Genomic DNA, 24895 nt, shown 5'->3' with positions numbered 1-24895 from the left:
GCCTGTCCTCTTCTTCCTACCTCCTCCAGGCACTGGTTCCCTACCTCGCTCACCCTGGTGGCAAAGGCGGCGACGGCAGCCACTGCCTTTGCAGTCCTCCCTCCCTCACTCTCTCATTCACCAGGCCAGGTCCTGGTTCTGCCGCTGCTGCTGTTGCTGCCTTTTTTACTAAGGCCCAGCCCGGTGAGCGAGCGAACGAGCAAGGGCGGCAAAGGCGGCGACAGCAGCAGCAGAACCAGGAGCCTGGCCACCTCTCCCAGCCTCCTGCTTCTACCGCCGCTGCTGCCTTTGTTGCCCTCCTCCCTCTCTCACTCACTCACCCTCCCTCCCTCACTCACTCACTCACCGGGCCAGGACCATGCGGCAAAGGCAGCGGCAAAGGTGGCAGCAGAACCAGGACCTGACCCGGTGAGTGAGCAAGGGGGGGTAGGTTAGCAAGTCAGCAACAAACAGGGGTAAAGCGACAAGCTGGGGCCCAAAGGAGACAGGAAGGGGAGGCCAGGCTCCTGCTTCTACCACTGCTGCTGCCTTTGCCGCCCATCCTCCCTTGCTCACGCAGAACTAGGACCCGGCCAGGAGGGCAGGTGAGTGAGCGAGCAAGGGAGGGTGGCCCCAGGGCATCGGGCAATACAGAGTGTCAGATGAGTGGAAGTCGGATAACCGAGCCTCTACTGTATTCCCTTATTAGCATTAAAGGTTAAACTCTCAATTTGCTTGGATTTTGTGCTGTCCTGTAAGCAAAATGCCTTTGGCCATCTCTGATAAAAGGGAAAATATTAATTTCTGTTCACAAAGTAGATGTGTGTAAGTCTCCAGCACCAATCGCCAAATTTACTATGCTCTCTTATGAAACTATGGCCAAACAGGTTTCATAACTGCTCTAACAAAAATATCTGAAAAGATTCACCCCTTATTAAAAGTGACCATTTACCTTATTTTTCAAAGACAACTGTAACAGGCAAAGAACATGGGCTGACACCCAAGCCTATTACACTTACGCACTTCTACGATTTGATTTCAGTGACATGTTTAAAAAAAATCCACAAAACAATCACAGAGATACTCTTTCATCTTATAACCGGCCATTTATATACTTACTTAATATTCCACGTATGGGTTTATTTGCTCAATTTCTACTTCAAATTTACAACACTTCTCCAGGAATAAAAAAACAAACAAATAAATGGAAACCTTGCCCACAATGCATAGGAGGAGAAAGCAGCTGTATTCCTGAAGTTGCCAGAAGGGCAGGACTTCCTTTGCCTTCTTAGAAGAAGAAGCAGGAGGAGGAACAAACTGGAGTCTTGCTGCTTTCGGCAGAATGGATTTCCTTTGTTTACTCCAAATGGGGAGAGACTCAAGGGAGGAAGAAACTAGAATCTCACCTCAGAGAAAGAGGCTTCCTTTGCTTGTTTAGAAAGGTGTGTGAAGAAAATGAAGAAACTGAGATCTCGGAAGTGGTTTCTTCTACTTTCTTAGATGGAGAAGGGGTAATGGGCCACTGGAATGGCATCATCTCCAATGGAAGGTTTCTCTGGCCTGAGAAAGGTTAACTCTGATGCTTATATTTCCTTAACTTTGGTGACAAATTGAGTAAAATAGTAACTTTGTTACTACATCAGAGATAGAGCGGGGTAGAAATACAGTAAATAAATACAGTAGAGTCTCACTTATCCAACATAAACGGGCCGGCAGAACGTTGGATAAGCGAATATGTTGGATAATAAGGAGAGACTAAGAAAAAGCCTATTAAACATCAAAATAGATTATGATTTTACAAATTAAGCACCAAAACATCATGTTATACAACAAATTTGACAGAAAAAGTAGTTCAATATGCAGTAATGCTAGGTAGTAATCACTGTATTTACTAATTTAGCACCAAAATATCATGATGTATTGAAAACATTGACTACAAAAATGTGTTGGATAACCCAGAATGCTGGATAAGCGAGTGTTGGATAAGTGAGACTCTACTGTAAAATAAATAAGTAAATCAGCTCCATTGGAACTCATCCATCTGATATCCAGTAGGGGTGTGCAAATCTTCGCTTTTAAATTGTAAGTCATATATAATTCGTATGTTTTTATATACAAACAGTTATTAAGAAACCAGGGGAGGAGGGGGGCACCCATGTAAAAACTTAAGAATCAAAACTCACCCAATACTTTTTTGTTTGACTTCTATAATGCTTGGACGTCAGTTTCATTTTCAGCGCAAGAAAGGTGAAGCCAAAAAGGCTGCCATTCCTTTTTAAATTAAGAAGATATAGGCTGCCTTTCACCATGAGGAGAGAAAAGCATCAGAGTGGGATGAGCTGAGTAGGCTGGGAAAGAGACCGAGAGAGTACAGAATTTTGGGAAATATAGTATGGGAAGGTGAGGAGTCCTATGCCAGAGAATTCAAAAGGCCCTGCCCTAAACTACATTTCCTAGAATTCCGCTCAGCATCAGAAAGCCCCAATTAGGATAGTGGAGAGATTTGTTCCTCCTAACAGTAGCCAGAGTTCCAATAAATTGTTGAATTTGCAAAGAGGAGGCCTGACTGACATTTAAAAACTAGTAAGTAAACTTGTGCTGGGTCAGGAAGAAATCCCTAAATTGAAATTCTATTGCTTAAAGACATTCAAACGAGATAGCTGTTGTGGCTTTAAAAAAAGTTTTTCTCAAAACTTTAAAAGACTAGCAAAATCAGTAGATGTATGAATATTTCTGAAAGTTGGGAGAAATGACCCTCTGTTATCTTGTATCACTGTATAGAAAATTCAAGGAGATAGCTCTTGTAGTTTTTAAAAAAAAATGTTTGTAAACATTTTGAAAATTGCCCAAAATCCCATGGATGAGTGAAACGTTCCGAAACCTGATGGGCTAATAGTGGTAAATGTATTATATGATCATAGCAAGTTTCATGCCAATAGTTCTAATAAGGAGGAAGAAAAGAACCCCTGAAATTTCCCCGTTGGCACAATTAATTACTTAACAAAAAGTAACAAAAAAGTAGTTGACTCATTATAGTTACAATACGGACCCCGTCCAATTTCGGAAACACTTTAGAAGCAATCCCCACCCCACCCCTTCATTTTGTATTCAGCACTGAAACATTTTTTCATTGATTGCACAGGCCTAGTATCCAGTGTTTCTTTAAAGAACTCTCCCCATTTATATCAGTCTCTATTTACACCAGAAGTCTAGAAACACAGCCCTAAATTGCCTGTATATTGGACAGATAATATAGAAAACTTCTCTGTAGCTAATGAACTTTTAGAACTCAAGGGCAATTGGGTGCCTTGGTATGGCCACACATAGGAACCGAAGGCCTGCTCATTTATATATTATTTATAAAACTGTGTTCTCTCAGCTTTGTTTAAGGAATAATTAGCCTCTGGCAGCTTACATTAAACAAAACAAATAGTCTGTTTCAAATACACAATACAGAGGTATGGTTGCCAAGTTTCAAAATCTGACCCAAGGTTTTGAGATGTTTAATCTCCTTCTCAAGCCATTTACAGGAGGGAATAACATTCCAGAATGAAGATAAGTACCAAAGTGGGTGATTTCTTGACAAAATCAAGAAACTGTTGTTGCCATTTTTTGTGGCTGAGAGCATGTGACATGCCCAAAGCTACCTTTCAGGTTGATCTGATATTCAACACCTAAATGGGGGTGGGAGTGGATCAAGCTATACATATTTCTTATTGGAATAAATGTCTCGCCTTGGTTTATTAAACTAAACTCTTTAGGTGGCTTATACAGATCTATGTGTATGCTCATGTGTGTGCAAACAAATGTTTGTGCGTGATATACAAACTAAGAGGTGCAATTTTGAAATCAAAGGAAAGAAAGTACGTGCATGGTATAAAAATGTATTATTAAAATTTACAAAGAAATGAAATCTCAGTGCATTCGTAGCAAATTTGAATGCTCTGGTCTGCCATACAGTTGGTCTTCCATATTTGTGGGGATGAGGGACGCAGAGCAACATAGTCCAGAATTATTCTCATGAGCAGCTGAGAAAGTGGTGCCTGTGCTTTCTGATAGTTCCATGTGCACAAACTTTGTTTAGTGCACAGAATTATGATTTCCATTAATTTTTTGGATAAAATTACATTCAGGCTATGTATATAAGGTAACTATGGAACATAAACGAATTTTGTGTTTTGACTTGGTTCCCATCTCCAAGGTACATTTATGCAACTACAGTTTTCCGAGCTCCAGGAGAGCACTCACTCACTCCTATAAATCCCAAAATAAACCCTTAAAATTGAAAACATCTTACCTGGCTGCCATTAAGTTAGTCCTGGTGCATAGAAAAGACATGCCAGGAGACTGGGGGCAAGAAGCGATTTTCTTCCTCCCCCCGCCCCCCGAACAAGAATCTGGCAACGGCAGTCAGAGCTCAGCGAATAGCAGATGGCAAAGCAAAAGGGGAGGAGTACATACAACTTTGCAACTTTTTAAAAACCCGGTTTGGTGTGGGTTTTACCCGTCTGGAAGCGACCCTAGAGTTCCAGAAAATTTCAGAATATCTTCCAATTTTGCCCAAAGCGGGGCAAAGCCAGTTTAATCCTTTAAATCCTGGGATGCTCACCAAAAGTCAGCAAACTTCATAGGAATAGTCAGGAGTGACTTTGAGGTGAGTCGACATTTTCTTGCCCACAACTCAACCCAAGACTTCAGAACAGGAGAAAAGAAGAGGAAGGTCTGACTGCAAGTGGAATTCTTGTTGTTACGTAGCTCAGAGCATGTGAAAGGATGTTGTGAACATTATATCAGTGAAAAAGGTATGGCAAAAAGACTTATAAAGAACTGAATGAAATAAACTGGGAATTCCTTCCTATTATTATTATTATTATTATTATTATTATTATTATTATTATTATTGCTATATAAAGCTAACGGGATTTGCTTACTGGAATTTTGATCTCTTAATTTTACTTCCTCTGACAGTCTCATTTATACCATCTGTAACCAGTAGAAACTGACAGCTGGGATTGTGAGATAGGAATGTGAGAAATTGGTAGGTTAAAAAAACGTAACAAGGAAATGGAAATCAAGACAATTTACATTCCACAAAACTCCCTCCTAACACTTGAGCATATTTCCCAGCAAAATGCTACTCTTAACAGTTAATTTTCTGTTTTTTAAAAAGTCTTTAGACATCAAGGTCCCTCTTATCATGTTAGGTAAAATAGTGCCTTTTCAAAGTGCCTCGTTCTTGCTGCCAACCTTTTGACTACTCCTGGACTTTCAACAGCAGCTAGGAGGCCAAAGTGAAGCAGGTGAAGCATTGCCTGCCACTTTATCTCTATGCCAAGAAAAACTGTGTTTTTTACATGTCACATTGTCGTGAAAAAGAGAAGAACAAGGTCAATTTAAGAACTGGCAATCATGAAAGTCACCTCCAAGATCAGAGGACAGCCAGAGTAAATAATGTTCTTATTAGGTGGAGTTAGGAGGGGGGGGAAATCGAGACACACAAAATAATAAGCATTGGAAAGCTGACAAGAGTGTTGAAAAAAATGAGGGGGAATATACCCATCAAACACTGCAAATAGGGCACTAGGGGGAAAATGTCTAACTATATGATGGGCAGAAAAACTTGCAGAAATGCTTCTAAGGTTATTCTCTACTAGATAATAAAAAGTACACAAGAAGCACCAGCTTTGGCCTTGTCCACGCTAATTTTAAAAAATCTATGTAGCAGCACATTTCCCAGTCCACACTGATCAGCAGCCAACATATCCAAACCTTTCTATTATTTTTGGCAACACAGATGCAGCTGCTGCATTTTTTCTCCCAGTCATGTATGCGAATAAACATTTTCTGTCAAGTGGAGATGCACCAACATTGATATATTAATATACAATATTCACACATATGCAAACTTCTTTTTTTATTCAACCCAGAAAAGAACCACTTCCTGGTGGGAATAACTAATTACCCCCCACAAACCTGTTCTGCCCTTTCCTTTTATGACACAGAGAGGTAATGCCACATAAAGGTAAGGGTTTCTTAATTCGATTAAACCCCAAAAACAGAGTTGAAAGTGAATCATCAAAAATACAGTTGGTCGGGACTGCAGTGCCCACAAAGTATTTTTAACAGTGAACAAGCCCCCAGGCAACACAAATTTGTTGGGGCAGCTACAAGAGACAAATTGTTTTGTCATTGAATTGAACAAATGCTACAAATACACACTTTTCGACTCAGAGAACCATAAGGATAATATGCCATAAGTTGGAAAGCGTGTGAAGACAGATAGAAACAACAACAAAAACAACAACAAACTTTCTACTCTCTGTCGATCTTCTACAAATAAACATGCCCAATTAGTTATTACTCATGGATTCTCTCTCAACCAATCTCTCTTTTACATTCCACAGCTTTGAATTCACTTTAACTGCTTTGGTTTATGAAATCCTAGAATTGGTAGTTTAGGGGGAGGGGGGGCATATACAGGGATACCTTGACTTAAGAGTTTAATTCATTCTGTTGCCGAGCTCTTAGCTCAAAACACTCTTATCACAAAGCAAACTTCCCACTGAAGTGCTATTAATCCATTCCAGCCTCCCACCCCATTTTCGTAACGTGTTTTTAAATAAGAAATTTTACTTTATAAATAAAAAATAATATATAAATGTACATTCACACAGAACTTTAAAATAGTAGAAGTAAAAGTTGTGGCAAGGAAGCACATTTGAGACAACAGAATGTGTGCTGGCCAGTGTAACAACGGGGCAAAACCTGCATATTCACATGGAACAATTAAAAAAGAAAAATCAATTTTAAAATGGTAGAAGCACAAAGTTGTAGCAAGGAAGCACAAAGCACAAAATGAAGAGGCAGAAGCATTGTTTTCTTCATACTGTACTCATTCCAGCATCCCTCCCTCTCTTGCTTTCACACCCTCTCTCTTCATGAAACCAAACATACCAGGGATGAAATCACACAGAATCAACTAACCCAGAATTCCTCAAAGTGGACAAGAGCAAAAGCAGACAGCAATCTCACAAAGCCGACAAGAGCAGGAGACATGGAGGCACGAGGCATGGAGACTGCTCCCTTGAAGCCCTAAAGTTCTGTTCTCTCGTGCTAGTGCTCCCTCTTGTGCTAGCGCTCCCTCTTGCACTAGCTCTTAACTCAAAACATTGTTCTTATGTCAAAGCAAAACCAAGGCCAAGTGATTGCTCTTAACTCAAATTGCTCTTAAGGGCCCATTCAGACAGGTCAAAAATGCGAAACCAGTTTGGGTTTTTACTGGGACCGTCCAAACAATGCCCCTGGTAAAAATGAATTAATTCAAAATAACCTGGCAAATTGTTATCGGGATGGCATGCAACCACACTTTCTGGGAAAGCCTAGGGGTTTGTTTTTTTTGGGGGGGGGGGAGTGGGGACAAAAATCCATGCCAAAAGGAGTTTTTAAAACCCATTTTGGCACAGAGTTTTGGGCTGCGTGGAAGCGCCCTAAGTTGGGACACTCTTAAGTAGAGTTTCCACTGTATAGAATTTCAATCATGTGGGCTATTCTAGTGCCTTACCAGACCACAAACTCCAGGATTGCAGCGCATGCAGCCATGACTATTCAAGTGGTGATACAGTATTACCCTGGCTGTGAATGTTTTGGAGTCAGAGTTTGAATATAATAACCACTGTCTAGGAGAAGGAAGTCAATACGAAAATAGGAAGTAATTGTGAGAAGCAAGGAAGAAAAAGCTTTGAATATTATCTTCCAACCTAATGAAACACAAAAACATGGAAATTCATCGTAAACATTTTCCACTCTGTTTCTTTCTATGCAATACTACCTCTTGATGAGGTACTACCAAAATATAGGTTGTTTTACTTCAGGAGTGTCACACAGGTTGTTTTGCACGTGTCATCCCTGAATCTGTTTTCTATACCCCCTTCAAATGCTCCACAGCACCACCACAAGCCCCTAGATGGTTTTGGCACAGTCTAGGCTACAAGGGATGCAAGGAGATAAAAACATTACCTGTCCTGCCAGCTTTCCACCCCTGTTTTGCACAATCTAAAACCATTAAATACCCAAATCTTTGTACAACTGCAAAGTTATAATGCACTTATATTTTAGGCATCCTAATTTGAAAGAAATCACTAGAAAATACAAGAATGTTTAATACAATAGAAGTCAGCACCAAAAAAGAAAAAAGAGGAGAACCACATTTGAGGCAGACAACTCTTTCATAGCTCTGAGTCTGCAATGCCTCAGTAAGGTGGTTGACGATGGGGGAAGCTGAAGGTCTCTCATTCGCTATAAGCAGAAGTTGACTTAATGGCAGTTAACAACAACAACAAATTCTGAAATAAGTACCAGTAAATTGTTACCAACACAGCAGAACTACACCAGTATCATCACACTGGGAATCTCGAGTTCCTTTCACATAGTCGAATAAAATCCCAATTTTTCTGCTTTGAACTGGAATATATGGAAGTGTGGACTCAGATAGCCCAGTTCAAAGCAGATATTGTGGGATTTTCTGCCTTGATATTCTGGCTAATATGGCTGTGCGGTTTCTCCAGAAAAAAACAATACAACCATAGAAAAAAAAGCAAGCATAACAATGACTGGTGCTCCCAAAGAGTTCTTAGCAATTACAGTGCCAGCTAACCCATAACTGCTCTGCGAGAATGATCCCACGTCAGCCATGCATGAAAGGCTCAAATCCGTACCGTGACAGCAGAAATGCCAAGATGACTTTACAGCACACATTTGTTTCCTTACCTTGATCCAACATAGAAACAGACTGCCTGGACAGACCAATGCACCAGCTCTGTCGAATAGCTCAGTTGTCTCTAGAAGTTTGCAAATTTTGCTCACAGAACTCTAGCATCCTATGCTGAAATCCAATTGCAGTAGTGACAGTCTGGTAAGTATTCAAAACAATATGTTGAAGTGGAATATATGAAGAGGTAGTAATGGTGCTCCATGCAGTCATGCCGGCCACATGACCTTGGAGGTGTCTACGGACAACGCCGGCTCTTCATCTTAGAAATGGAGATGAACACCAACCCCCAGAGTCAGACATGACTGGACTTAACGTCAGGGGAAACCTTTACCTTTTAGTCTGAGAGAGGTGACTTTTAATTTTGGACTTCACCTACCACAACCTCCCCCTGATAGCATGGTTGGCTAATTTCGGAAAGCATCCTCATTGTGCATAATTTGCCTTCAAAACCATTTCCTATCACGCAAAGGCTGGATCTGGGCCCAGTTCTGTTCAACATCTTTATTAATGACTTAGATAAAGGGTTAGAAGGCACGATCATCAAGTTTGCAGACGACACCAAACTGGGAGGGATAGCCAATACTCCAGAAGACAGGAGCAGAATTCAAAATGATCTTAACAGATTAAAGAGATGGGCCGAAACTACAGTAGAGTCTCGCTTATCCAACGTTCTGGATTATCCAACGCATTTTTGTAGTCAATGTTTTCGATACATCGTGATATTTTGGTGCTAATTTTGTAAAGTACAGTAGAGTCTCACTTATCCAAGCTAAACGGGCCGGCAGAAGCTTGGATAAGCGAATATCTTGGATAATGAGGGATTAAGGAAAAGCCTATTAAACATCAAATTAGGTTATGATTTTACAAATTAAGCACCAAAACATCATGTCATACAACAAATTTGACAGAAAAAGTAGTTCAATACGCAGTAATGTTATGTTGTAATTACTGTATTTATGAATTTAGCACCAAAATATCACGATATATTAAAAACATTGACTACAGAAATGGCTTGGATAATCCAGAGGCTTGGATAAGCGAGGCTTGGATAAGTGAGACTCTACTGTATAGTAATTATTACATAGCATTACTGTGTATTGAACTACTTTTCTGTCAAATTTGTTGTATAACATGATGTTTTGATGCTTGATTTGTAAAATCATAACCTAATTTGATGTTTAATAGGCTTTTCCTTAATCTCTCCATATTATCCAACATATTTGCTTATCCAATGTTCTGCCGGCCCGTTTACGTTAGATAAGCGAGACTCTACTGTAACAAAATGAAGTTCAACAGGGACAAATGTAAGATACTCCACTTAGGCAGAAAAAAATAAAATACAAGTTTACATTAGATAAGCGAGACTCTACTGTAACAAAATGAAGTTCAACAGGGACAAATGTAAGATACTCCACTTAGGCAGAAAAAAATGAAATACAAGGATACAGAATGGGGGATGCCTGGCTTGACAGCAGTACGTGTGAAAAAGATCTTGGAGTCCTCGTGGACAACAAGTTAAACACGAGCCTACAATGTGATGTGGCAGCAAAAAAAAAAGCCAATGGGATTTTGGCCTGCATAAACAAGAACACAGTGTCTACTTCCAAGGAAGTCATGCTACCCCTCTATTCTGCCTTGGTCAGACCACACCTGGAATATTGTGTCCTCCTCTGTTTAATAGCAGTTCTTCAAAAGTGGCAATACTGTTGTTTCCTATTTGGGATATGTCCTTTAATATAAACAAATCCTTTTGGTTGAAATCTTCCACGAGTAACACCATTTCAAATCATTAGAGGGTATTAAGCAGCTTCACCACTCACAAGAGAGCCTACATTTGTGTGACTGCAGATACTGGAATTTCTCACGGCTTTGAAACCAAACCACAACCCAAATTGAATGGACTGCTTGAATCCAGTCTAAATCAGTCTAAATCAAGGAACTTTAATTATTCAAACAACCCACAAGGCACTTCTACTAACTGGCTAATAAACACATACGTTCAATACAAACTTGGAACAAAATCCTGAAAACGGCAATAAAGTTTCCATGGAGTTTGGGAGAGTAAGGGCCCATCTAGACAGAGCCAAAACGTGGGATCTGGCTTGGTTTTACCAGAGATGTCCAGATGACGCTTCCGGTAAAACTGAATTAATTGGGAGTAAACCAGGTTTTCCTGGTTTACTCCGCATTAATTAAATACATGGTAAGATCTAGATCTTAATCCAGGTCTTACCAGGCATGGACCCTGTGTGGAGTGGACTTGGGGACAGCGTCAACTCATTTAGGGTTGAGAGACAGTTGACTGTTATCCCAATTACAATCGAAATAGCATCTAGCCACCCGGAAAGGAAAATCCGAGGTTTGGGTTGGGCGGTGGGGACTCCAATGCGGCCAAAAATTGGTTATTTTAACCCATTTTTGTCCACATTTATCTTATATCTAGAAGCACCCTAAGATGAGTCCCCTCTCTGCACATGATAGTATGACCTTCAAAGAATGCACTTTGAGCGTCTTTTAAGAGAGAAAAAGCAATATAAAAATAAATATAATAATAATATTGACCTTCAGTCTGGAACATGTCTCTGCTTCATTTTTTCTGTTTGTTTGGAATAGCAATAAGGATGCCTTTTTGTAAAATGTGAGCAACAAAATCTCTTGGTGCAGAAGTTAAATCTCTCTGTGAGAGAAGATATCTCTTATAGCACACTTGAATACAAATATATGCACATGGACACACTGCACTTTTCCCATGACTGTTTATCCAGATGGGAAATGTTGCTGCCTCGATTTCAGCCGCAGCTGCTCCACAATAAGCACAACCAGATCCACTGTCAAAACAAACATTTATATACTGCTTTCTAAAATAGAAAAACTTTGAGCAGAGGAATGCATTAAAGAAAATCTCTTTAACGAAGGCCATCTGTAAGGACAAAAAGCCCTCGCAAAGGATATTTATGAAGTGCCTGAACACTGTTTATGAACCCATTTAAGAGCATGATTCAAAAGCTAAGCAAACAGGCAATTTGACATGCATGACAGAATAGTGCCCAGAACGTTCATAATTACAAAGATTACTGACAAATTAATCTTAAGTATCTTAAGTCTCCATTTATTTCAGTTGAGTTTCCCATTCAGAGCATGGTAAAGCCACTGGGATTATATCTAAAGTCTGACTGACTCTGATCCTTCGTTAGGTATTGCACAAAAACTTTGACTATACATTATGACCTGTGGTTTTATTTATCTGCTTCCAACAAAATAGACATTTCCTCCAATGTGTTCTTGGGCTAGAAGTCCTTCATTTCAATAGGGTTAACTATTATCCATGCAAAGTCTGGGAATATATCTCATGTAGACATGGGGGGCGGGGGGCTGGACTATACATTGAGTTCTTCAAAAGGATATATATGAAAAAAATTGAAAGGTGTAACGGGTAGAATCTATAGAATACTGGGTGGAATAAAAGAAGGAGAGAGAAAAAATACCACTCTTAAGGAAATATGGGAGGAGGAGTTAGAGGTGAAAATATATGAAATGGAATGGTCACAATTGTGGAAACAAAGGCACTTGAAAAATTTACCAATAAGAGTTAAAGAAAATTATTATAAGATAATTTGGAAATGGTATTTAACACCATTAAAAATGTCAAATATTAATAAAAACCATCCAAAAAATTGCTGGAGAGGCTGTCAGCAAATGGGAACATATATACATATGTGGTGGCATTGTAAATATGTAAGAAAATTTTGGTATAAAATATTTAAAGAGATAGAGGATATAATGAACATCAAACTGGAAAGAAGCCCTGGTATTGCATTATTATCAATTTATAATAACAATAAGATGGATAAAAAAGAAAAAGAAGCAATAACAAATTTATTGACAATAGCAAGAATGCTTATAGCAAGGAACTGAAGAAAAGTAATAAATGTTCAGATTGAAGAATGGTATAAGGAAGTATGGAAATTGGCAATAAATGATAAGTTAACATGCAAATTAAAAGTTAAAAGAGAGATATGGAAAAAATGATTTTGAGGATGTATGGGGGAAATTTATTGAGAAAGGACTTCAAAAAGGGGATGGAGGGCTACCGCCTCAGGAAGAAATGAGATTTTGGTTGGACAATATATAAGAAGTGGCTCAGGGTGGGAGGGGGGATACACAGTGGTGAAGAAATATAGATGGACAAATGTTAACATTGGAGTAGATATAAATCAACAATAGATATAAAATAATTATGCAAGCATTGTATGATACATTATATATCTGCTATATGATAAAAGTAATTATTGTATGATTTTTTTTAAAAGTGTATATATATGTGTGTGTGTGTGTGTGTGTGTGTGTATATATATATATATATATATATATATATGGATTTGGGGGGAAGTTCAATACAATGAACAGTACAGTAAATAATTAAATATACAAACAAAGAAAGACAAGTGCATTCTACAGGAACCTGAATATCAAATATCAGGGTTAGTTACAGACATGTCCTAGGCACAAATCTTTGAAAGTAATTCACACTGATACACTATAAGGTGACTTCCATACAGATCTGCAATATTAAGATATCTCCTTTTTAAATGCATTGCTTCAGTGATACTAGTACTCGAATTAAGCAGTGTTGTATTTAAATGTACTGCTCGTGTTAACAGGAATGAAGTATATTCCACAACTGCGATAGGACATTTTGCTGCTGATGGGATCTAATCATGATTTCTGTAGAAAGAATTTATTCAGAAGTAGCTCAGTACTGTTCTTTAAAATACATCCCACTTCTGAAACTTGATTTAAAAAATTTAAAGACACCCAGAACTGCCAATTGATAAAGGCTAGCTCTAAACTACAGAATTCATGCAGTTTGAGTCCACTTTAACTGCCCTCGTCCAAGGCTATAGATTCGTAGTTTGTTAAAGCATTTTTTGGCAGAGACAGCTATAGGTCTTTTTTTCATGTCAGGACCAACTTAAGAAACTGCAAGTCGTTTCTGGTGTGACAGAATTGTCCGTCTACAAGGATGTTGCCCAGGGGATGTCCGGATGTTTGATGTTTTACCATCCTTGTGAGAGGATGTCCCCGCATGGGGAGATGGAGCTGACAGAGGGAGCTCATGCACGCTCTCCCCGGATTCGAACCGGCAACCTTCATGTCAGCTACCCAACCTTCAAGTCAGCAGTCCTGCTGGCACAAGGGCTTAACCCATTGAGCCACCAGGGGCTCCTGCTATAGGTCTTGTCGAACTACAACTCTCAAGATCGCATAGAATTGAGTACAGTAGAGTCTCACTTATCCAACATAAACAGGCCAGCAGAACGTTGGATAAGCAAAAATGTTGGATAATAAGGAGGGATTAAGGAAAAGTCTATTAAATGTCAAATTACGTTATGGTTTTACAAATTAAGCACCAAAAAAATCATGTTTTATAACAAATGGACAGAAAAGCAGTCCAAAACATGGTAACCTTAAGTAGTAATTATTGTATTTATGAATTTAGCACCAAAACATGGCAATATATTGAAAACACTTACTACAAAAACATTGGCTACTAACGAATTGACCACAAATAAAGATAGAATTGTATAAAATGAACTTACAGTGGCAACATTGTCAGAAATTAAATCCACAAACAGTTCAATCCTTGCTGCCTAGAGAATCAGCTGTGAATCGGGGAGGCAAACTGCATTGGATAATCCAGAATGTTGGATAAGCGAATGTTAGATAAGTGAGACTCTACTGTAGTTCTTCTATCTTCTGTAATATATTGGCAGGCTCACAATCTCTTACGGATTTATATGTTTCTCACGAAGAAGCTTCATACTATGAGAACTGTTATTATTACCTCCGTAAAGGCATGAGAGGCAGATTGGGTAAAAAAAGTTATCATAAAGTAGTTTTTGCAGAAAGCAAGCTTAGTTGTTTTGATGTTTTAATCACATGGAAACAGACACCTTCAGTAGAATGTAATTTTATACAATAAGCCCGCTGCTCAAAATTGTTATTTGTATACATAACTTTTTTAAAAAATATGAGTTTTAAGTGCTTCAGACATTTGAATGCTCTCTTAAAACCAATTCATACTCATGCTGATATGATAATAAAGAATCACACATGTGTGGATGGGCTCTTTTGGATGGATATGTTAGATCTGTGACAGTAACACAAAATGGGCCAAATCTGGTCCTCCGATAACAGCACAACCCAGCTGAAGATAAGGCCACTTTGAGAGCTCTTTTGAAGATTAACAGCACATAGACATCATTTCTTAATTCAAAGGCTTTTCATGCATAATGTGGAAAGGACTTCAGTCTTCCCTATGATGGTTGATATGAGATTGAAAGACTAACTGGGGACAGTTGGAAGTCAAGTCTAGTGCAGAGCCTTCCAAACTGTGTGTCACAATTGTGTCAGCTGCAGTATGTCACATAAATGTAATAGGAAATGACACAAATCTTGGTAACCTTCCAGGAACGGAAATACAAGCATGTATTTTTAAAATATAAATGAAAGGTTTTCATGAGATACATTGTGCTCCCATACATTTCATTGTTGCAATTGATGTATGTGTTGGTATCTCTCTTAAGAGGTTAAGGTTTTTTTTTTCATGTCAGGAGCGACTTGAGAAACTGCAAGTCGCTTCTGGTGTGAGAGAATTGGCCGTGTGCAAGGACGTTGCCCAGAGGACGCCTGGATGTTTTACCATTCTGTGCAAGGCTTCTCTGATGTTCTTCCATAGGAAGCTGGAGTTGACAGATCGGAGCTCACCCCGCTCCCCGGAATAAGTGGGTAGTTTGCCATAAAACTGAATTGCTGTGGACCCCTTCTACACTGCCATATAAAATCGAGATTATCTGCTATGAACTGAATTATAGACACATATAATACAGTTCAAAGCTGTTAATGTGGATTGTCTGTTTTAATAATCCGGATTATATGCAGTGTAGAAGGGGTCGTTATCTCTAAATGATGCATGTCTCAAAAGTGTGTGGCCAACATGAAACTGGAAAGCTCTGCTGTAGAGACTGCTGTTCCTTGCTATGCGGGAAGTCTCTGCAGAAAGGAAATGTTTCTTCCTGCCAGTGATTTGTCTCTATCTTCTCATGGGTTGCAATAGAAAAGGTGCCTGTCTAAAAAGTGTTCGCCAACATGAAACATTTGGAAAGCTCTAGTGAAGTCAGTGTGGGCATCTGATTCGAAGGATGGGCTTGAAGGACCACAAGAACTTATTGAGTCCATTTCTTGGGACAAAAGCACAGCACAAAAATTCCTTTTAGCCTTCTCCTTTTTGCACATGAATAAGGGTTTCAGTGCCAGTTCAGTTGCTGTTGCAGCAACAGGGGGAAAAGCACCTGAATGTGTGTTTACTTGGAAATAAATACTAGGGCTTATTTCCGGTAAACGTGAAGGCAGGAGTCATTTCGGTACCAAGGATCTCTTCCAGTGATACCAAAAGCACAACACCTGGGCATCAAGGCTTACATAGGTTAGATCTACACTGTCCTAATTTCCAGGATCTGATCTCAGATTATCTAATTTGAACTGTATTAAATGAGGCCCCATCTACACTGCCATATAAAATCCAATTATCTGTTTTGAACTGGATTATATGGCAGAGTAGACATATAGTCCAGTTCTAAACAGATAATCTATTTTGATAATCTGGGGCTGGATCCCCACTGCCATATAATCCAGATTATCAAATCAGATAATCTATATTATCTGCTTTTAACTGGATTATGAGTCTACACTGCCATATAATCCAGTTCAAAGCAGATAATTTGGATTTTATATGGCAGTGTAGATCCAGTCTGAGCCCCTTCTACACTGCCCTATATCCCAAGATCTCATCCCAGATTATCTGCTTTAAACTGGTATATGTATCTCCACTGCCAGATAATCTGGGATAAGAAGATACATTGGGATCACATCATGGGATATAGGGCAGTGTAGATCCAGGCTGGCTCCAGGTAAAGTCTAGTCGTGACCGACTCTGGGGGTTGGTGCTCATCTCCATTTCTAAGTGGAAGAGCCGGTGTTGTCCGTAGACACCTCCAAGGTCATGTGGCCAGCATGACTGCATGGAGCGCCGTTACCTTCCCATCGGAGCAGTACCTATTGATCTACTCACATTTGCACGTTTTCAAACTGCTAGGTTGGCAGAAGCTGGGGCTAATAGTGGGAGCTCACTCCGCTCCCTGGATTTGAACGTACAACCTTTCAGTCCGCAAGTTCAGCAGCGATTTAACCCGTTGTGCCACTGGGGCCTCTAGGCTGGCTCTACATTGCCATATAACTCTGATTATCAAAGCAGATAATCTAGTTTATCTGCTTTGAACTGGATTATATAGGGCCCCTTCTACAAAGCCGTACAAAATCCAGATTGTCTGCTTTGAACCGAATTATACAGCAGTGTAAACTCATATAATCCAGTTCAAAGCAGACAATCTGGAATATATCGCAGTGTAGAAGGGTCCTGGGTCTACTATAATTCAGTTCAAAGCAGATCATCTGGATTTGAGATGGCAGTAAAGCAGGCATGGGCGAACTTGGGCCCTCCAGGTGTTTTGGACTTCAACTCCCACAATTCCTAACAGCCTACCGGCTGTTAGGAATTGTGGGAGTTGAAGTCCAAAACACCTGGAGGGCCCAAGTTCGCCCATGCCTGCTGTAAAGGCGGATCTTTCAGCAAAGGCAAGGGCAAAGGCTATAAACCAGACAAGACGCTCTATGTACAGCAGCAGGCCCCTTTGCCCGGGGCGGGTGGGAGTTGTAGTCCCAGGCAGAGCAGGCGAGGGGAAGTTCTGATCACTTCCTATTTGTTTTGTCTTGTTTGGCTCTGCCGCGCGCGAGGCGACGCAGGCACAGAGCCCTCGAGCACATCCCTTCGCAGCTGCTGCTTCCTGTAAAACTCGAAAGGGGTAGAATATAGAGAGAGTCCCTCACCCCGCGCAGAACAACGCCAATCATGGGAGGCTGAAGGGGAGATCTAGGTGAAAAGAAGAGAAGCGAGGCAACACGCGGGTTTCCCTCACACACGCTCACACGAGCCTTACCCCAAAGTGCTGATGAAGCCATTGACGGAGCCCTCGGCGTAGAGGGAGACGATGTCCCCGATGTAGAGAAAGCTGGACATTTTGTCAGACATCTTGGCTCATCTTCGGAGAATCCTCCTCCTCCTCAAGCCCGATCTGAGTTTCCACGGGCGCCAACTTTCTCTCACTCTCCGCCCTTGTCCTTACTCCGCCGTCGCTTCTCCTTCCCTCTTCATTTCCTTCTCCTTTCCACCCCTGGCCGTCCTCTGCCTCATTCGGATCCGCCTTTCTTCCAATTCCAAAACATCCCTTCCTTTGGCTCTCTTTGCAACCCTTAACCTCTCTTTTTCCCCCTTCTGGCCACGCTCCGGGTCGCCTCCTGCTTTGCTTCAGCTTAAACTGAAACTCTTGAGGGGGAAAAAAAACTGGTTCCCATTGAGCCAGCTGAGAGGGAGGGGCCTCGCCGACAGCTCGGCCAATCCCAGAGGGCGGGAGGCGGGGCCACGGGAGGGAGAAGGAAAGAGATAGAGGAAGGCCAGGGAAAAGGTGCCCCAAAGTTTGCCCAGGTCTGAGGAGACACTGATTAAGAGTTGTTGTGTGTTTTCCGGGCTGTATATTCCGGAAGCATTCTCTCCTGACGTTTCGTCCACAACTATGGCAGGCATCCTCAGAGGTTGTGAGGTACGAGGGTTGATTGAAAAGTATTGCCTCCACCTTCGTTACTTGGGTTTGGATGGGAATATTTTGATGAATCATAGTAATAGAATCATAGAGTTGGAAGAGACCTCGTGGGCCATCCAGTCCAACCCCCTGCCAAGAAGCAGGAAAATCGCATTCAAAACACCCCCAACAGATGGCCATCCAGCCTCTGCTTAAAAGCCTCCAAAGAAGGATCCTCCACCACAGTCCGTAACAGAGAGTTCCACTGCTGAACAGCTCTCACAGTGAGGAAGTTCTTCCTAATGTTCAGTTGGAATCTCCCTTCGTGAAGTTTGAAGCCATTGTTCTGCATCCTAGTCTCCAGGGCAGCAGAAAACAAGCTTGCTCCCTCCTCCCTATGACTTCCCCTCACATATTTATACATGGCTAATAATAATAATAAGATCAGGAGCCCCGGTGGTGAAGTGCGTTAAAGCGCTGAGCTGCTGAACTTGCAGACCGAAAGGTCCCAGGTTCAAATCCCGGAGCGGAATGAGCTCCCGCTGTTTAGCCCCAGCTCCTACCAACCTAGCAGTTCGAAAACATGCCAATGTGAGTAGATCAATAGGTACCGCTCCGATGGGAAGGTAACGGGGCTCCATGCAATCATGCCGGCCACATGACCTTGGAGGTGTCTACGGACAACGCTGGCTCTTCGGCTTTGAAATGGAGATGAGCACCAACCCCCAGAATCAGACATGACTGGACTTAACGTCAGGGGAAACTTTTACCTTTACTTTACTAGTAATAATAATATTATAATAATTTTATTTTTGTATGTCGCCTCCATCTCCCCAACGGGGACTCGGAGCGGCTCACACGGGGGCAAGCCCAATACAATCATATAATATCATAAAATCAACAGTTGAGACATCAAAGAATGCATTTAAAAACAAATTAAACAAGTCATAATTTAAAATAGACATAATTAAAATATTAAACAATCATCCAAAGCATTAAAAGGTCCAATATAGGACAACAGTCTGGTCGACAGTCAAAACTGATGAAGGGAGTGTCTATTACAGAATAAAACATACATCAAGTAGACACAACAAGCAGGGAAGATGAATCTGAACGGAAATCAAACTATAAAGTGACAGGGCAAGTTTCAATGTGGATATGGGCCAGGTTATAACGGACTTGTCTACTCAAAAGCACAACAGAACAGCCATGTTTTTAATTGCTTCCAGAAGACAGTGAGGGTTGGAGCTAACCTAGTCTTGTCTCCTCTCAGCCTGCTTTTCCGCAGGCTAAATATGCCCAATTCTTTAAGACGCTCCTCATAAGGTTTGTTCTCCAGACCCTTGATCATTTTAGTCGCCCTCCTCTGGACACTTTCCAGCTTGTCAACATCTCCCATCAATTGTGTTACCCAGATTTGGGCACAGTATTCCAGGTGTGGTCTGACCAAGGCAGAATAGAGGGGGAGCATGACTTCCCTGGATCTAGACACTATACCCCTATTGATGCAGGCCAAAATCACATCGGCTTTTTTTGCCACCGCATCACATTGTAGGGTAATGTTTAACTTGTTCACAAGGACTCCAAGATCTTTTTCACACGTACTGCTGTCGAGCCAGGTGTCCCCCATTCTGTATCTTTGCATTTTATTTTTTTCTGCCTAAGTGGAGTATCTTACATTTATCCCTGCTGAACTTCATTTTGTTAGTTTCGGCCCATCTCTCTAATCTGTTAAGATCGTTTTGAATTCTGCTCCTGTCTTCTGGAGTAGAAGAAATAATCCTTAGAATATGCTCTTTAACTACCACTATTCACTTTTCCACATACTCACCAGACAATTGGATACATTTCTGCCAACGATTAACAGGTTTTCTGAAGTCGTCATGGAAGAAGTCGACACTCTGTTTCCGCAACCAGCGTCTCACAGTACCCATCGTGCACAGATCTTCCGATAGCCAAGCAAAGCAATAATGTGACCCACACGTTCTTGTGAAATGCTGATTATGCTTGAAATTTCTCTCTGAATGATACAACGATCGTCCTGAATCAATCTGTCAACCTTTTGCTTGCGAAACTTGGTGGTTGCTTTCACAGGATGTCCAACTCTTTGTTTGTCACGCAAGTCAGATGTTTCCACCTCAACATCTTTAAACTTACTCACCCAATGACGCACAGTACTCACATCAACACAATCACCATAAACAGCTTGCATTCTCTGATTAATCTCCTTTGGGGTGACACCCTCTGCTGTCAAGAATTCAATGACTGCAGGTTGCTTAAGTCGCATTGACCGACCGCCTGCGCAGGGTTCCATACTTCGCACTTTAACAACACAACTGTTCAATGTGAAGGCTTCCCACCAAATGCAACTGTAGAGGAGAGTCTACTGAACAAGCCAGTACCTGCCGCATACTAGTACTGCCATCTGTTGAGGAGTTACGAAGGTGGAGGCATTACTTTTCATTCAACCCTCATATATTGAAAAACTGAGCAAGGGAGGTTTATATATCTGTGGAAAGTCCAGGGTGGGCGAAAGAACTCGCGTCTGTTGGAGGCCAGTGTGAATGTTGTAATTAACCACCTTGATTAGCATTAATGGCCTTGCCAGCTTCATGTTCTGGCGTCTTCCTGCCTGAGGGAATCCATTCTTCTGAGGTGTTAGCTGCCCCTGATTTATTCATGCCTGGAATTCTCCTGTTTTCAGAGTGTTGTTCCTAAAAAGGATAAAATGATCTTTCTGTTGTTCCTAAAAAGGATAAAATGCTCTTTTCCTGTCCTCATGGCCAGAGGCCATTCATTTAAAAGGGAAAGGCAGCCTTTTGGCTTTGCTTTGCTTCCTTTCACTGAAAATGAAACTGACTTTGGGATGCTTCTGAGATGTACAAAATGCAAATGAAAAAGTGTTGGGTAAGGTTTTATTCTTAAGTTTTTGCATGTGTTTCTTAATATCTGTTCATATATACTCGTACAAAACTTACAAATTAGATATGAGTTACTAAGTAAAAACAAAGTATTGCACACTTCTATTAGTGACAGCTGCTGGCTCCCTTGTATGTTGGACAATGAATCTGTTCCAGGTTTTAGTATGAATTTTCAAGGAACTATCCAAAGTGCAGAATGTATTTGGGGGAGTGCAGTTCAGCACCTTGGATAGCTTCTTGAAAGTTGAGTGTGAAAGTCAGAAGGCATTCTTCATCTCCGTTGGGAATAGCAACCTCCCAAACATTTCACTATGTGTTTGTTTATATATATATATATATATATATATATATATATATATATGCGCTAACCTGTGTTCTATGTGTCAGTTGATTTGCCAGTTTAACTGACCTCTTTGGTGTGGGACTATAGACATGAGATTGTACTGAGCATGTTCAGACTCAGGACTCCAGTTTGTCTTCACTTTTGCATCAGATCTCAGTGGAGGTGGATGCATGTTGCTGTTGAGATTTCAATATAGAAGGATGCTTCTATATCATAAGGTGGGGATGGAACAAGGTGCCCTATCCCCATCATATGGGAGAAAGGGCAACGTGTGTTGCCCCATTGCCCTTTGCCGTATCATATGGAAAAAGGAGAGGAAAGTGTGGGTAGCCCCATTGGAGGTACCTGACAAACACTTTTCTCTCCGTCATCTGATGCTGCTCAGCAGGCTCTGTCTAAAAGAAGAAAAAGGGGCACAAAAAGCCCTGTGTGAAGAGGTCCTATGTTAAACTTGGGCCCCTTATATTGTCATATAATCCAGTTCAAAGTAGATAATCTGGATTTTATATGACAGTGTAGAAGGGCCCTATGAGTCTTTAACCAAGGCTTTTAGAAATCAATGATCCTAGTTTGGAATGCTGGTTATTTTTCTAATATTGGGTTATTTTGCGACTTTTAGTCATTTCCGGTTTATGGGGATGCTAAGGCAACTCTATCACTGGGGTTTCTTGGCAAGATTTGTTCAAAGAGGGGTTGACTTTGCCTCCATCTGAGGCTGAGAGGATATAACTTGCTCAGGGTTGGCAAGTGGGTTTCCATGGCCAAGTAGGAATTCACACCCTGGTTTTCAGAGTCACAGTGCCATGATCAAACCACAATACCACACTGGCCCTTGGGTTGCTTTAACTGTGATTAAATTGTTTTAAAATTGTTACTATTGACCGATAATTCCATCCAGATGATATAGTGTGGGTGAGGCATGCTTACATCATTATTTTATAAATATTAATATCTTAACAAATATAAACAAATATAATAATAATAATAATAATAATAGTCTTTTCCAAAATAGGAGCCCTGACCCTGGAAAGGAGAATGAGACACACACCAGCCTATTTACCTACATATTTGTCTAGATGTGCAAGATTAGCTATAATAGGTGCTGAGGGTAGTGAGGCACATCTTTCTTTCTTATTGTACTACTAGAAAAAGTATTTCTCGCTTGACCTGTCATTCTCCTAAGCATGGTCAATGCGTATTTGTGGCACAACCTTATGGCGTTATAATCAGTCATAATGCTTTTCTAAATACAGTAGATTGGCACCAGATAAATGTAGTTTCTGGTTCCTTGAGAGCTGCTGTTCAATATAGACCAATTAATACTGTACGTCATGCTATACCATACCATAAACTCTGTATTGACTTATATTGATATTGAAATACAGTAATTAAAAGCAAATTAAGATGAGTAAAGCTTAATTTAGTGTAACATAGTTTCACTATATTATAAAAACAGCTTTGCGAATACAGCATGCAATTTTAGTTAATTATATTGCCAGTTGCTTGAGTGTACCACATTTTAGCTAGGAAATCTATATCTACGCATAAGATCCCTTCATTTTTTACCTCATTTTTACCTCAAGAAAATGTGGCATGCAAACCAAGAAGACAGTATAAATTTACGGCTGTAATTTGTGTAAGTGAAAGTTAACTAGGGCTGGTTCTAGAATATAAGTAATAGTTGGGTGGGGGGAAGAAAGTTGTTTCTAAAGCCTGCAATTAGCCTCTAGGCTGATGAGTCAATAAAGTTTTCAAGCAAATGGATGGTTTTTAAAATAAAAGTCTTTTGTTCAAAGACTTGGCTTTCTGAAGACTGTGAATAACACACACTCAGCTCTATAACTGCAGTGTTTTACTCATTTATCTGGGAGTGAATGCTATTGTTTTCCATAGGACTTTGAAAAGGGAAAGACTTGGGATAACTGTTCAAACAGGGTAGTGTAGAAGTGTCCTGAGCTGCCCAAGTAATTGTATATCAAAGGTAGGAAGAATCTAGATTGAATGTCCCTGTAGAACAGGCACTGGAGGAGCATGTGTTCAGTTGTTTCTGTGTGACCTGAATCACAAGGGCAGAGTTTCTCTGGAAATGGGATCTTTCTTTATCAAACTCATACGAAAACTTACAGCTGGTAAGTTGGCAAAATAGCACCTCAATTATGCTTTGCAATATGGAAGTAGTAATACTTCACCACTATACAAAAATGAATTGTGGTCTTGCAGCTATCAAATTCATGTTATCCTTTGCCATCAGCTATCAGCTGGGGCTATTGGGAATTGCAGGTCAAAAATCTTTGGAGGGCCTCAAGTTCTCCACTGCAGTATGTATAATTATTTGGCCACCCTGAAATTTTTCAGCCATTTCCTATTACTAGGATGTTCTTGACATAACCAGTTAGGCAAACCATCATTCTTAACCAGGCTATTATCCAAATACTGTGGTATGGAGGGAAAACAATAAATACAGCCGAGCCTTGTGTCTGCAGTACCTGTATCCGCAATGTCATTTATTTTTATCCAACAAAACATCTCCTCTCTGTCTCTAGGCATTTCTAGTGGTCCAAGGTCTCATTATGTACATATATATAAGCATAGGTATTTCAATTTTTTTTAAAAATCTGAAATCTAAAACCCTTCTCGCTGGCCCCAATCATTTTGGATAAGGGAGAGTCAACTTATATCGGTATTCCTTGTGGAATTCTTTATTATGACTTAATTGTAGGAGCTGGCAACACCTGGTCCACCACATAGTTATACTATAATTCCCAGCATCTATCCCTTTGTTATGTTGGAAATGTCTGGTGGATTTGCAGTCCAAGAACATCTGGGTTAAGGGGACACGTTGTCAATCACTGCTCTAAAAGAATACCTCTGTCTGAGCAAACGTAATAGGACCTCCTCCCACAGAATGGAGACATGCCTTACAGCTTTGTATCCCCAGTTCTTTTTGAATTTCTTTCTTCGCCGCTTAACCATTCATGTGTATTTAAATAGCATTAAAGATTGTGCTCTTGACAAAACAAAAAGAATTCAAATATACAAGTGGACTTCTGTGACATAGCAAGCAAATGAATTAATTTGTTTCCAAATGTTAAACATTAACAAGAAGGGCAATGGAGCAGAGGGAGCTGGGGAAACATGTATGTTTTGCATCACATCAAGAATTCAGTGTGTGAAAGGTGTTTAGCTA

At 40.5% G+C, this 24895-nt stretch overlaps 1 protein-coding gene across 3 annotated transcripts in view; it reads right to left on the bottom strand.

Annotated features, from left to right (window-relative positions):
• Positions 1–18194, bottom strand: part of itpr2 (inositol 1,4,5-trisphosphate receptor type 2) — a 277201-nt gene extending 259007 nt beyond the window's left edge. For all 3 annotated transcript variants that reach the window (XM_003221489.4, XM_062981778.1, XM_062981777.1), the window contains exon 1: positions 17806–18194. In XM_003221489.4, coding sequence (XP_003221537.1) covers positions 17806–17897 — 92 coding nt within the window. In that variant the 5' untranslated portion in view covers positions 17898–18194. The remainder of the gene's footprint in view (positions 1–17805) is intronic.
• Positions 18195–24895: the final 6701 nt, after the last annotated feature.

The sequence above is a fragment of the Anolis carolinensis genome, chromosome 5 (assembly GCF_035594765.1).
Source record: "Anolis carolinensis isolate JA03-04 chromosome 5, rAnoCar3.1.pri, whole genome shotgun sequence".
Lineage (NCBI taxonomy): Eukaryota > Metazoa > Chordata > Lepidosauria > Squamata > Dactyloidae > Anolis > Anolis carolinensis.
The sequence above is the reverse complement of the archived record's forward strand: the minus strand, read 5'-3'. Positions and strand labels throughout refer to the sequence as shown.